At 49.9% G+C, this 14,398-nt stretch overlaps 5 protein-coding genes across 5 annotated transcripts; 4 read left to right on the top strand and 1 right to left on the bottom strand.

Annotated features, from left to right (window-relative positions):
• Positions 1-434: 434 nt before the first annotated feature.
• On the top strand, positions 435-1,926 carry PFICI_04585 (uncharacterized protein; the record flags this gene model as incomplete). The annotated part of the gene is made up of 2 exons (XM_007833166.1): positions 435-623; positions 745-1,926. 2 exons carry the CDS (start codon positions 435-437, stop codon positions 1,924-1,926), a joined length of 1,371 nt encoding a protein of 456 aa, XP_007831357.1.
• Positions 1,927-2,364: 438 nt separating this feature from the next.
• Positions 2,365-5,415, bottom strand: PFICI_04586 (uncharacterized protein; the record flags this gene model as incomplete). Its single annotated transcript, XM_007833167.1, has 2 exons — positions 2,365-5,335; positions 5,402-5,415. 2 exons carry the CDS (start codon positions 5,413-5,415, stop codon positions 2,365-2,367), a joined length of 2,985 nt encoding a protein of 994 aa, XP_007831358.1.
• Positions 5,416-6,763: 1,348 nt separating this feature from the next.
• PFICI_04587 (uncharacterized protein) lies at positions 6,764-7,796 on the top strand (the record flags this gene model as incomplete). Its single annotated transcript, XM_007833168.1, has 3 exons — positions 6,764-6,902; positions 6,985-7,492; positions 7,565-7,796. The coding sequence occupies 3 exons, from the start codon at positions 6,764-6,766 to the stop codon at positions 7,794-7,796; spliced, it is 879 nt and encodes a 292-aa protein (XP_007831359.1).
• Positions 7,797-8,323: 527 nt separating this feature from the next.
• On the top strand, positions 8,324-8,966 carry PFICI_04588 (uncharacterized protein; the record flags this gene model as incomplete). Its single annotated transcript, XM_007833169.1, has 2 exons — positions 8,324-8,376; positions 8,453-8,966. 2 exons carry the CDS (start codon positions 8,324-8,326, stop codon positions 8,964-8,966), a joined length of 567 nt encoding a protein of 188 aa, XP_007831360.1.
• Positions 8,967-11,664: 2,698 nt separating this feature from the next.
• On the top strand, positions 11,665-13,834 carry PFICI_04589 (uncharacterized protein; the record flags this gene model as incomplete). The annotated part of the gene is made up of 2 exons (XM_007833170.1): positions 11,665-12,117; positions 12,260-13,834. The coding sequence occupies 2 exons, from the start codon at positions 11,665-11,667 to the stop codon at positions 13,832-13,834; spliced, it is 2,028 nt and encodes a 675-aa protein (XP_007831361.1).
• Positions 13,835-14,398: the final 564 nt, after the last annotated feature.

A 14,398-nucleotide genomic window follows, 5' to 3' on the forward strand; every position in this document is an offset into this window, starting at 1 on the left:
GCACTGTCGACACCCAATTCTCCTTCCATGCTGCTACTGCTGCTGCTGCTTCCATCCTCGGGTTCTTCATAAACATAAACTGCCTAATACTTCTTTTGTGATTTTGTTTCGCCCACAACAACATCACTTCCCGTTCGAGCAACACTTCGTTCGCTTACTCGACGTCCTTTGCTTCATTCTTTCTACTACTCCTCTCTTTCTTCATTCTAAACCTTGTCTACCAAAAACCTAGAGACAGCATAGTAGCACTGCTGACGTTCGCTTTCTTCCCTTTATCAACTACCATAATACCTTTCGTGGCTCCATTGATTCGTTTGCTTGCCAAGCATTTTTTTCATCCATTGTAGCATAAAACCAACATTTGCTCTCAGCCTTTCTCCCTTGGTTGATTGGTCTCGGGACTTGACGACCAGAAATCACGAATATCAGTCACAATGTACACCACACTCTCGCTCTTGACCATGGCTGCCACCGTCTCGGCAGCCGTTCAGGGCTTCAACTATGGTTCTACCTTTACCGACTCGTCTGCCAAGCAAGAGAAGGACTTTGAGAATGAGTTCACCACAGCACAAGGTCTAGTTGGTGCTTCAGGCTTCACCAGCGCTCGACTTTACACCATGGTGGTACGTAGCTTACCCATCAGCCTCAATGCACAAAATACCGAAACAAACATGTTGACATTTCCGTCATCGTCTTTACAAAACTACGCTCCGTAATCCGTATACTAATTACTTGGCTAAATAGCAAGCTGGCACTGCCAACGATCCCATCTCAGCCATCCAGGCCGCCATCAACACCAAGACGTCGCTGTTGCTGGGTCTCTGGGCTTCGGGTGGTGAGACGGCGTTCCAGAGCGAATTAACTGCCTTGACCCGTGCTATCGAACAGTACGGAACCGCCTTTACCAGCATTGTCGATGGAATTTCTGTCGGAAGTGAGGATCTCTACCGCAACAGCCCTCAGGGTATTGCTGCCGGTTCATATGTTGGTGCCGACCCTGACACCATTGTCGACTACATCAACCAGGTCCGCGACGCCATCAAGGACACCAGCCTCTCTGGTGCTCAGATTGGCCATGTTGATACCTGGACCGCCTGGGTGAACGGCTCCAACAGCGCGGTCTCGGATGCTGTAGACTGGGTTGGCGTTGATGCGTACCCATACTTTCAAGACACCATGGTCAACGATATTGGCCAGGGCGGCTCGCTTTTTGACTCGGCAGTGGGTCAGACAAAGAGTGCTGTGGGCGGCAAGCCTGTTTGGGTAACCGAGACTGGATGGCCTGTTAGTGGCAAGACCGCTGGTCAAGCCGAGCCGTCCCTCGAGAACGCCAAGGCCTATTGGGACGATGTTGGCTGCCAGAAGCTATTTGGCAAGGTCAACACCTGGTGGTACACTCTCCAAGATGCCGCTCCCACGGAGCCCAACCCATCTTTCGGTATTGTCGGCTCGACTCTGGGCACCACTCCTCTGTACGACCTTAGCTGTGATAACATCACCTCGCCCTCGTCTTCCTCGTCTTCGGAAGTCTCGTCAAAGACGGTTTCTGGAACTGCAGGCTCGTCTGCCACCGGCTCGTCTGATTCACAGCCAACCGACTCTGCTGGAGGAGACACCTCGGGATCACCTGGCGCTGGTGGAATTCAGAGCTCTCAAATCTCTATTGAAGCTTCAGCTACTGGAACCAACTCTGGCTCTTCCCCCGAGGCCACTTCTTCTGGATCTGGCACCGGATCTGGCTCTTCTGGTTCCAGCTCGGGCTCGGGCTCGGGAGCTGGAACGGGATCTGGATCTGGTGGTAATGGCACCACGCCCAACTCTGGCAGCTCGTCCACAAGCACTAGTGTTCCGATTAGTTCCGGGTCTAGCTTGGAGTCGTTCGGTGCTGCCTTTGTCGCCATCTTGATGACAATCATGGCTCTATGAGTGAGGTGACCAGTAGAACACGTGCAGACCCTCCTCTATTAGATTAGGCTGAGTCAAGCTGAGACCCATGGCACGGATTTGGCGTTTCAATGACCAGGAAATGGAAAAGAAAATTGATATTCTCATGTACATAAGTCTTTGAACAAACAATAGACCTTTGTATTGATGCAAGTACATTTCGCTAGTCGTGTGACATGCTCAATAACGAGATGGCCATTACCAAGACCTACGCAAATTCCTCGTTTTCTCCCAAATGGATAGCAGGCTGCCTCGCGGCAAGTAGAGTCTCTAACCTACAAGGAGGGGGGTATCATTACACAAAGCCTCTAATCCCTCTGATGCCACTGGCCTTTTTCTTGTCCTTGTCCTTCTTTTCCTTTCTGATGACGTTTTGGTTTTGTAGACCACCTGCATAGCGAGAAAAAAGAAAACATTTGATTAGAGGGAGCTTCTCGATCCAGTGAGTTGCTTTGTTGGCTTACCTCTGCCATGATATCGCTCCACGATGGGGATCGGCGGAGCCTTTCCTCCAGTTCCAGGCCCCGTTCCCGTTGATCCTGATGTCTCGGTACCTGATGGTGTGGATGGTCGGAATGGCGACGACGACGTTGCGAGAGCTTCAACATGACCTCCTAACGGGGGTGTTTGGTTGTAAGATGTCCTGGTGGCATCAAAAGTTTCGGGGTCAGAGAAGCCCCGGAGTTGTCGGTTGCGGCTGCTGAAGAAGCTGCTCGGGCTGCCGCCATTCTCGGCTGGCGTGTCGGAATCCGGAGAGCGCGATAGCAATGGATTGGACAGAGTGCGCACCAGAGGCTGTGATTGCAAGTCGAGTATGGCAGCGTTGAGAGCCGTGTTCCTCTTTGTTAGCTCCGCTACTCTCTTGTTCAACTCTGCCTGTTGGCTTCTGCTCGCGGCCAAGACACTTTCTATGTGCCCTTTGAGGTTCTCGGCCCGGCGTTCGGAGCCGTTTTGCAAAGCCTCTTGAAGTTTGGCGTTGAGCACCGCAATCTGCGATTGATAGAGATCTCGTGTCTGCTGAAACTCAATGTCTTGTGCGTCTAGCTTCTTTTGCAGAATCTCAGCTCGTCCATCTGCAGCAGCGGCGCGCGTCATGGCGGCTTGACGTTGGGCCTCTTGGGACTGAAGATTACGCTCGGATTCTGCTAATCGCTTTACTTCCCTCTTGAGTCGTTCCATCTCTTCTGTGCTTGCTTCAATGTACTCAATCTGCTGCTTCAGGTTGTTTTCCTTCACCTCGACATCACACATGAGCTTGACGAGAGCGTTCGTTTCGGCCTTTGCCTTGGCTAGGTCTTCCCTAAGGGTCTCGCCTTCGGCAAGCCATTTCTTCTGCTCTTCACGAATGTTCCTGAGCTTGGAAGAAAGATCCGCCTCCCACTTCTTTGCAAGATTGCGACTCTTTTCAGAATCCTTCTTGACTTGTGTCTCAATTTTCTTGGCTTCCTCTAGACGCTTTTTCAAATGTCTGTTTGCCATGATGAGATTCTGGGTTTCGGCTTCAGAAGCTGCTTCTCTGACTTGCTTGCGCCGCAATTCACCCATGTGCGTCAGATGCTGCTGCTTCATGAACCTCTCAAATGTCAAATCATTGTGCAGCAGCAAAATTTGGCGGTAGAGATGGTTGATTTGAGCATCCTTATCTTCGAGTGTAGACGAAGTAGTCATATTTGTTGTAGCCTGAACTGGCTTGGCTGCTGAAGGTAGACCATCTGGAATGGATTCCTGGTGGCTCAGGGCCAGAGACGGCACACTGTCATTCCCAAGCGACTGATTTAAGCTGGACTTGATCGCTTTATTAGAGTTGAGCATGTCCTGCAGGTTTGTGCTTGAGCCGACAGGAGGCAGCGTAGGACTGTCACTTGCTTTCCCTGAAGGCCTGGTGCTCGACGAGTCTCGAAACGACTGTCGACTGCTCTGTGAAGAATGCTGGAAAATGGCAGACTGAACTCTACTACTGCTTGGAGATTCAACAGGTATAGTCTGAGTGCTGCGCCAACTTTCGCCTTGGGGTGACTGGAAGGGCAAACTTGACATTGGATTCGATCTACTCAGCAAAGCAGCCTCAGGAGTATCCTTGTCAGCGTCAGCTCTGATGGACAGCTCATGCTGCTCGACACCATTGATATGGGGAATCACCAGGTCGGGACCCGACTCGAATGGTTGCCTCAAAGCCATGCAGTCTGCCACCACCTCAGCGGGTTCGCTCTTGATCCATCTGCCAAAGTCGGTTTTTTCCGAGTCGATAGTGAGGGTATAGAAGTTCTCATGGAGCACATGACATCGTCGAAACTGTTCTGAAGCATGCCGAATTTCCGTAGGTTGTACTTCAATGTCGTCCGAGTTGAAGACCTCAGCATGGCGTAAATATCGTTGTGGTTTGCGTATATAGTCCATAAAGTTGATCGGATAGAGACCGTATAGGATCGTGAAGTAGTTCAAAAGCTGTGGGATAGCAGTCTCGTCAAACCCTGGGCTGTACGATATCTTCTCCCATGATGCGTCGAATGAAGACAACCGTCTGTCCATGGTTAGGTCGAGGCCAAACTCTGTCGCAGAAAGTTCTCGTTCCCAGAACAAGAGCCGCGCATATATATTAAACAGCGTAGGCAAATGTGGCACAAGAGAACTCGGTAGATGAGGCAGTACCATGGTCAGGACGGTCAGCGCCAGTGAGATCATTGTGGTTGATGTGTCGATCTGAAGACAACTCATCAGGTTGCCGAATAGCGGTGTCTGCAGGATCAAATAGAGATGGGGAGGGCGATTCCTGATGAAGTCTGACAGGAGATGCAATGTCCTGGCACGATATTCTTTCCTGGCCATGAATTTTCCGACTATCGTCATAAAGTCTCTGGGCCGCTTTTTGCCATACAGAATCAGCGTCTCGCGAACCTGCTTTTCGCGAAAGTTTCCCAGTGCGTCTTCAGCTCGACCGGCAACCTCGCATCCTTCTAACCATAACTCGAGCATCTTCTCCGCAAGAGGTACGGCCGCACCGCCTCCTGGATTACCGGTATCATCGCCCCAGTCGGCCGTGAGAATATCCAGAACGGTCGCTTGCCCTTCTTCGGCCAAGTCTTTCTCTTGGCTCATATGCTCCAGACATGGCTGTAGAAGCTCCCACCACTTTATTGTTCTTTCGGGATGGGCAAGCAATGGCCTGAGGCGGCGGATGATGTTGAGAAAGGGACCATAGCGAGAAGGATGTCCAAGCACGTCATTTTCGTAGACAGAGATCAACTCCTCGTGGATTTTTTGCGACACATTTTCTTCATCCGACTCGTGCTTTTGCACATAGCCTTCAATGACCTCGATCAGTTCCTGGGGTAGGGGTAGGGTCGCATTCGGAAGGAAATTGTTCAAAGCTTTCGTGAGCTCCTTGAAGGACCTAGAGAGTTCGGATGATGTCAGTTGAGTAAGGGCAAGAGAGAATCAAAAGAGGGAATTTACATACGGGGCTGACGCCATGCTTGCTACATTGGGACCGGAGCCGCAGGTCTTTACGCAGGCCCAGCCTCTCTCTGTGCAAGGTTCGTGTCTGAAGCAAAATTGTACGGTGCCAGCGGCTCGAATATTACACAAAGTTTTGGTGTCGCAGAGGCTCTGGCTGGCATCGCATGGATGTTCTACCTAACCGTACCGTTTTGGCTGACGAGGGTCTCGATTTGTGGCCCGGGCGTTGAAATTCAGGCATTGGTGAATTAGATAAGAGCAAAAGTGGGGTCGGGTCTAGCGGATAATGGCGGGCCCTGCTAGGCTCAGCTGCAGTCTGATGTCGCAAGTTTGCAACGGCAGATGCCTTCCATCAGCGCACAGTCATACGACCAGTACCTCGACAGAGTCGTACGGAAGAAATCGGTTGAGGAAACCCCTTGAAAGTCTCCAGTATAGCGGGCCAGTGGTCCGTTGTACAAACCATCACCAATTTCATCAATTTCGCGATGGGGTGCCGAATCTCTTGGACGAAGTAACGGGAACTTGTGAGGGGAAAGCCGCGATACTGTGCTCATGTGCTCTTTTACTTTGAAAGCTGTCACTGTACGCATGCAAAATCGTACAGTAGAGCCAAAGAGAGACCCACTTGGTGAAGATCACCCCGCATTCTCAAAGTACCAGGGAGCGATCCCCGGATTTCAGAGGTGGGGCGCACGGCTAGGCGCAGACAGCAGGCCCCCCATAGCTTCCCTTGCCTTGTACACAGGGACCTAATAGCTGTTCAAGTGCCTGGTAGCCCTGAATCGTATGAGCAGAATACTCGTCCTATTAGCCCCGTTTGACAGTGGGGCATTGGGGAGGTCTTTGTAACTCTCCATGCTGCGACATGACGGAAGGGACATCGCAAGATCAACGGGCGACTGCCAGCCCAACCAGCATTTGGCAGCACGCGTGACCTTGAACTCTTTGAGGGCCCTAACCACAGCACTGAGAGGTGGCAGCAGTCCAATGAGGAGACCCTGATGCAAGCTGATCACTCAATTGACCTTGACCCCTCCTTCTTGCTGTCCTTCTTAACCTCGACGACAGCTTGCTTGTTTCGTAAACTCCTTCTTCTCTTTTTCCTTCCTTTCTTCATCCCAAAGAAACCACACCAAACGATACCCCATCAATCTCCAATCTTCATACAAACCTTTCCCTCTCTCTCCATCTCCATCATATCTGTTCCCCCGTGTAAAACACTCATAGGCATTGCTCTTGGAACGAGATACATTAACCCAAATCGTATTTCCATCCTGTCTTGACCACCATTGTAATAACTCTGTCGATCCACACTTTTTTGTCTGTACTACCATAACCAACCCCTCTCCAATTCACAATCATGGCAACCACCAAGAATTCTGCAGTGTCTGAGGACCCGGTCGATGTCCTCATTGTCCTGCATAACAAGTTCGACCTTCTTGACTTTGCTGCCGTTGTCAAGGTTCTGACTTCTGCTCTCCACGACAAGAATGACACTGGTAAGTCGTTGATATACTCCTGCATACAGTTCACGGATAGTACGAAATTGGCTGGAAGCTAATAGCTTCTCCTGAAATCTAGCTACCAAGGCCTTCGAGATCACTACTGTTGGTGCCGAAGCCAAGGTTCTCTCTTCTCAGGGCGTTCTTGTTGGTCCCAACCTCTCGTTCAAGGACGCCTACGAGCAACTCGACACCTACGATGTCCTTGTTATCCTTGGCGGTGATTATGACACCGTTCTCAAGAACAAGGCTGAACCCCTTCCAATCATCAAGGCCTACAGTGACCTCCAGATGAAAGACAACCTCCGAGAGCGTACTCTCTTGTCCGTCTGCTCTGGATCCATCTTCCTTGCTGAGCAAGGTATCCTCTCGGGCCTAGCAGCCACGACCCACCCAGACTACATGACCGCCTTCGAGAACACTTGCAGTCACTCCTCCGTCCGCGATGGTACGGACAGATGTGATGTCGATGAGATTGCTCGCTATGTAGTCAACAACCTCCGCTTCGATCTTGGTGACGAAGATGAGAACCCCTACATTCGCCGCAAGTCAGATGCAGGCCAGCAACGAAGTGGCCCTGGCGCCCGGTACGTCATCCCCTGTTACACTACCAATCCTATACATCTATGGGGATATGGCTAATATAAAATTCGTTGCAGAAAGGGAAGCATCTCCTTCAAGGGCATGTCTCGCCGCGAGTCGGTGGCTCGTCGCGCAGCCATGAGACTCGGTGGCCTGCGTGTTATTACAAGTGGGGGTTCGACTGCTGGCATTGATGCAACTTTGTATCTTGTCAGCATTCTCGTTGACGAAGATGCTGCCAATGAGGTGGCTCGCTCTCTGCAGCACAACTGGGTCAAGGGTACCGTCGTTGATGGTCTCGACGTTTAGACGGATAGAGAAAAGCAATCGGATTGAGCGTAGAAACCAAGGGATATAAGGGTATATCTCGCGCCATCCAGGCATTAGAAATGCCGACCGAAATAGGTCATGATTAGCTCCCAGCTCGCACAATGAAAGTAAAACAATGTAAAAGTACAAAACTGGTGCACACCAATTGCAAATGTGACATTGTAAATAATGTTTTGGCGCTGGTTTCCAAACATGCAAATAGTGTCATTGAATACATGTTTCGTGTAAATCAATTCCGTGTGAATTAATCCAAACTCGAGCTTTGAGAGAGCTTCTATCCAGATCCGTAAATACTGACGGGCAATGCCGAGCCAAATGATTGGGCCCACAAATGGTGGAACCCGAGTCATGCCAATTGAATGTGGAACCCTTGCCGGATTTTCAGCCGCCGCGACTCCGAAAGTTGCTGTAGGTCGCAACGGGATTGGCAAGATTCGAGCCTCAAGCTGGGAGGAAAACCATTTTGGGCGAATTGAGCGACAGCCACTGTTCCAATACCAGACAAAATGGCTTCGGCAGCAGCCAAGACGTTCCGCACGGGAACAAAGCAGGTTTTCCTGTAAGTGCGCCACGATGCAGCTGCATCTTCATGCAACAACGGCCGACCAAACTGACACAACCTGCTCTGCTCCCAGGCCCGACCATATAGTAACACTTTGCCGACCGCAACGGCCTCAACCGCCGCAGTTTGCAACGTTCCAAGTGCCTTTGACCTTCAATAAGCTCGACATCCGCGACTACCTCCTGCATGCCTACAAGATTAAGACCCTCGGCGTGCGGTCACACCTGGCACAGCGCCCTCCCCGACTGTCAGCATACACGGGGCGCATCGGACGGCCGCCGCCTATCAAGTACATGACGGTCGAGCTGGAGAAGCCGTTTGTGTTCCCAGCCGAGCCCGCCGAGGAGGAGCACAAGAAGTGGCACACGGAGGAGATGCAAAAGCGCGTCGACATGGAGAAAGAGTACGCCGACCGCGCCCGCTCCTATCGCGAGAAGGGCACCCTCATCTCGCCCACCATGCGCCGCCGTGACGAGGACCGCAACATGCTCGCCAAGCAGGCTCAGGACCTGCTCGAGGGCAAGGTCAAGTGGGGCAATGAGAGGACGCTCGACCCGAGGTGGCAGAACAGTCAGGACCAGTCGTGAGGAGGCATATTACTGCTTTAAACCCGGCATAGGCAGTTACGGGAGGGGAAATGTAAAGCACAAATCCCCAATTGTGCCCGGTGCGATGACATACAGGTGTATAAAAAGAAGAGCACCAAATCAGGCGTTTTGTTTCATTGAGGCGGTGGGATATTCCGATGTACGATCAAGTGTGCCACAAGTGTATAAAGATCTGGTCATGGCAGGCAAAGCAGAAAAGAAAGTCATTTTGAATGTGATTATCAAAGAGAAGATCCAAAATCACACATCATATTTCTGTATTCTTCCACATGGGTACAGTCCAAATCGACCTCTACGCTACACAAAGCATTGACACACATCGTATTGTCTTTTGTCGAGCTGTTATTTGTCAAAGCTACGGTCTCGCGAAGATCATCAATAAGTTACCTCCGTTATGCTGTCCGAAATTAATTTTATTGCCCCAAATAGATGCAAAAATCATTACGATGAGTTCGCAAAATGTATCTGGCCCAAAGACATGGCATAGTGCGAAAAAGCACCCTGACAATAACCTCGTGGGTAATACCTGTGTTTCTAAATTTCTTATTTGATTATGATTTATTCCTTTTGCTGCGAATATACATTTCACTATTGCGTATTTTCGCAGGTTCGTTCCAGTCAGTAAATCAGACGTGATATGCAGGTTTCACACCAGCTTCATCACAGTAAATTACCAGACTTTATTGAAGACCTCCCAATCCACTCCTTCCAAGTGCTAGTAGCGTGGCATTATCAGAGATTGAGTTGGTCCTCCATCACAAACAGCAACTAAGCTCGGCACGGTCCTTGGTGATTCTCGCCTAAACTCGTCAAGGAACATGGAAGCAAAATTTGGCATGGCATGACACGATCCCTCTTCCTTCCCCGCGGTTCATCACTCTCAATAAGCACATATGACCGCTGGGCTGGTTATTCCCATTGAGAAAAGCGTCAATTTAAGTTGCCATGTGGTGCTTGTTGGACTGTTTTCTCCGCCATCCATCATAATTCGTCGGTAGCAACCCAAATGAATGGATGCTTTTAGACACGGACGACTGATGATACGGTCATATTTCTTCTCCACTTCCAATATCCAGAGAATCGATCTTGCTGATTCATAGGACGCACGCAACGATAAAGCTTGAGCCGTAATTGCTGTCGGAAATTACGGGAATTAGCCGATTGGTCTTATTCTCAATGCGATTCTCTCTATCCTCCTTCGTGGCAGTCACAGCACAAACGTCGGTAATAACCAACGCAGCCATGTTATATTTCACCCACTGGTCCCGCAAGAGCTCAGGCGATGCATGTGTAAAGTCAATCCATAGTCGCCTGAACGCCTTCCCCGCAGCAGTCTATCTACTTAAAAAGAACAATTGGTCACTACCTGCATCTAAAATATCGTGGTCTCAATCTGAGCTAGAATGAGAGTTTAGGAATAATGCCAAGGTGGTAGACTAGCTACCTAGTCGCTGCTTATAGAAAGTATAACAGTACTCGAGAGCTCAATGGCGTGACAAGCTTGGATGATTCTTTCACTCTGCGCCGTAAATACTTACAGCTGATGGATTTAAATGGATATACGATCTGAAAGGTTACAGGGTAACTAGGCCTGGATCGCTTCTCGCTCACTTAGTCAAAGATCCAACACTATAGCTTTCCAGCCGATCTTGATCCAAAGACTTCAAACTATTTCTGCAACAAGCAAAAGCAGCCTCAGTGGTAACTCGGCGCCAATCGATATAAATTCTATTTTGTTACCAAGCACCTTTGGTCCCTGTTAAGGTGAGTTAACAAAACAAAAACTTATTAGCATACCCATCTACGCAAGCCAAAATAGTGTGCATATCTCTCCTCACAATGCCAAGATCTATATGTTGAAACACTTGGAAGCCGGATATACGCTCGATATTCACTCGTCAATAGAGGAACCCATGAAGAGGACTGATCATTCCAGATGACCCGAAAGTTACTCCAACTAACGCTTTGCCCATTGATCCAAAGCTACAACAACATCAATCTTGCATGAATCTTGCCGAAAGCCGGTCACATGACGCAACTTGGAGTCGTGGTGTCTTTGATAATCTGGAACCTTGGAAACTAGAAAATATCAATAGGGGTATAAGTGGGGAGAAAATATATTCCCGGATGCCCAGACTGCTGATTCCACACCACAGGACGGACTTGCAAGATTTATCCGTGTCATCCGAATTTTGGCTCACGATAATCTACTGACTGCTTCACTGAGCCATTTTCAGAGACTTCCTCGGATTTCGTTCCCAACAAGAAGCTAGCCATCCAGAAACAGCAGTTTTCGCATGGGATGTGAAGCCATATAGGTCTACAACGGTCCGATATACACAATGCATATCGAAACGGTGTATAATCAATTAATTTGTCCTCTTTTTACCATCATTTAGGCCATGTATCGAATTGTATAGACCAATCCCGCTAAATCGTGGCAGTAACAAAGTTAGATTAGTAGCATGATGTCTACGAAAATAGTGACCATCACTGCTGGATGCAATGATGACTTACACTATGGCCGTGGCTATCTCCAGGTAGTCTATATCTATATAAGTGGCCATGTTCTCCGCCAAGATCGTTGTCCTCTCGTGATTCTTCAAACATCTCAACCGACAGATACTACTTCTTAAGACAGTTTGCATAGTCGACACAGCCCTCCCGCCTTGTTATCATGGCTCCCACTGCAATGTATCTCTCTGAGGATATCTCAGATCAGATTTCTTCCAAGAAAATGGGTCTGGATAAGTCCCACATGTTTGACTTGAACCACAAAGGTTCTACGCCCGAGGTCAGCCTCCACGACCTGGCCGTCCAGGCTCCTGTCCAGTCACGCGGAGGCTCTACCACTCTTGAGTCTAATGGTCTTAAATCATTGCATGGTTTTGGGCTAGGATCCAAGAAATATGAGCTTCATACGTCCAGCTCGATGGGCTCTCTGAGTGGGTCAGCCGCTGGACGCCACAAGATCAGTGGTGTGTCTAGCGCCCTGGCCATGGACTCCCAACGCATCGAGTTCTCGGAGGAGCTCTCGGCCAGGGAGAAAAGCCTGTTCATGGAGACGGTCGAGGCCATGGAACAACTCGCTCACCAGAGTAGTTCAATGAAAAGCCTATTCGCCACCATGGTAAGTTACTCTCTTGTATCCTGAAATCGATCATACCTTCGAAGATGCGTCAAACCTCTCATGTTCTGTCCTTGCATCATAACATAAGGACTAAAATTCACAATTCAGCTGCACTCTTTTTGCTGACTTGATATTCTGACAGACAGCGGAGCGGAGGGACATTGTGGTTACTCTGAAGCAGTACTACGCTAGGCTCGACAGATTGACCCTGCTCATTCAGGAATTGGAGGAAAAGCAGAAGAAGCTGAAGCGTGAAAACGAATCAGGTAAAACTAGCATGTTGAAGCTCACCTTTAAGCTGAAGGAGGCAGAGACCAGTATCGATACGTACAAGGACAAAGTTCGAGAGCGTGAGGGCACAATCAGCAAGTTTCAGATTGAACTTGAGAAGACCCAGAATGAGATTGATGAGATCCGCAAAACGCATACCATGAAAGAAGCCGAATGGACAAGGACTCAGGGAACAATCGAGGCCGTCGAGCGAGAGAGAGACATTGCCCAAGAAATCATAATTGACCTCAGAGCGCAACTCGACAAGTACAAGGAAAACGAGTCCAAGATGCAACAGAGCAATCTTGTGGTCACTGAGAAGAACGAAATCCTGAGAAGGGAGCTCGATCTTGTCAGGGGACAGCTTACTACCTCGGAACGCATGAGTGATGAGTTAGCCCACATGAAGCGTGGCTTGGAAGATGAGAACCGCACCAAGCAGAGCAGGATCAAGGATCTCGAGACCAAGCTGGAAGAGGCCAATGAGCAGTACGAACAAATTATGGAGTCATACAATGAGGTTCAGAGCGTCAATGTGACGCTCAAGAGCCAGAATTCGATCCTCGAGCAAAAGGTTAGGTACTTGAAGCAGGCTCTGCAAGACACCAATAATAAGCTCGAGGAGGCTCAGCGCAAGGCCGAGAATGCTTCCAACACGGTAGAACATCTTACCAGCAAGCTCGCAATGGCGCAAAAGGAGTGCGAGGCCCTCCGGGTCGAAATCACCAAGATGTCGGAGAAGGTCTCGAAGAAGCAGGAAGAGCTTCGCATCGCCATTAATGAAAAGGAGCGCATCCTGCAGGAATACCGCCGCGAGATGGTCAAGTCCGAGGAAAGCAACCGCAAGGTCGCTGCTCTGGAAGAATCTCTGCGCCGCGCCGAGTCGTCGCTCAAGGAGAAGACGCAGCTGCACTATACCCTCACGGAGCGTATCGGAAAAATGGAGCGCGAGCTCAACGACGCGGTGAGCAAGTACGGCAGCCTAGCCTCGGAGAACAAGAAGCTTGAGGCGCAGGCGTCGTCGCTGCAGGCGCAGATCATCGAGGTCACGACCCGGTACGAGAACGCCAGCGAGAAGCTGCGCGAGTCGGAAGGGAACGACGAGGACTTGACCGAGAAGCTGCGCGAGGCCTACGCCGACCACGCCGAGCTCGAGAGGCAGAATGCCGAGCTGCGCCGCCTGCTCAACAATACCCGCGAGCAAATGGACTCGGCTATTTCCTCGCGTGTCGTGGCCGACCAAGAGCGTGACCAGGCCATCACCCGCTACGAGGAGAAGGGGAGGGAGATGCAGAAGACTCTGGAGGAGCGCCAAGAGGCGGCATCTCGCCACTTTCATAGCAATGGGCACTCTTCCGATGTTCATCACGCGGTAACTCAGAGTTTCAGCAACGGAAGCGTCAAAAAGAAGGGCAAGAAGCACACCACGCTTGGAACTTGTTTTTGACAATTTAAAGTAAGCCGACGTACATTGTGACTATGACCCACAGAGGGTTGAATAATTAGGAAGAAACCTTGGCCACTCATTTAGGAGATGATATCAAATGTAAATGGCTACCTGAAAAGAATTATACTGTAGTGATTCTGTCAAAGATGAAATCACCAATGCCTTACCCCAGTGAATGTGCCATAACTTTCATATGATGCACCGTTGATCCAGTCTTGCCACGAGCAAGAGCTCGCCCTTATCTGAGCCACAGGCCGGGCCTCATGAACTCGGCCGATAAGCAGATTCGCTGCATGCTCTCCAACTTTGAAAATCCAGAGCGTCTGAGGACATGAAGCCCGAGCCGCGAAACAGTCTCAGTCTTTGATACCAGCAACGCCCAAGAACTGCTGAGTCGTCTTTTGACCTTTCAAGTCTTCTCAGAGATCATGATGGTAAGAACGCCTGTCATGCCTGGAGCAGAATCACAAAACGATTCTCTGGAAACGTCGTAGCAGCCTGTTCGGGTACTATCCTGGTCGCAATGCCGCACCACATGTTTCATTCTCTAGTGGAAATACCTGA

Source organism: Pestalotiopsis fici (genome assembly GCF_000516985.1).
Source record: "Pestalotiopsis fici W106-1 unplaced genomic scaffold PFICI_Scf_3, whole genome shotgun sequence".
NCBI classification, from domain to species: Eukaryota; Fungi; Ascomycota; class Sordariomycetes; order Amphisphaeriales; family Sporocadaceae; genus Pestalotiopsis; species Pestalotiopsis fici.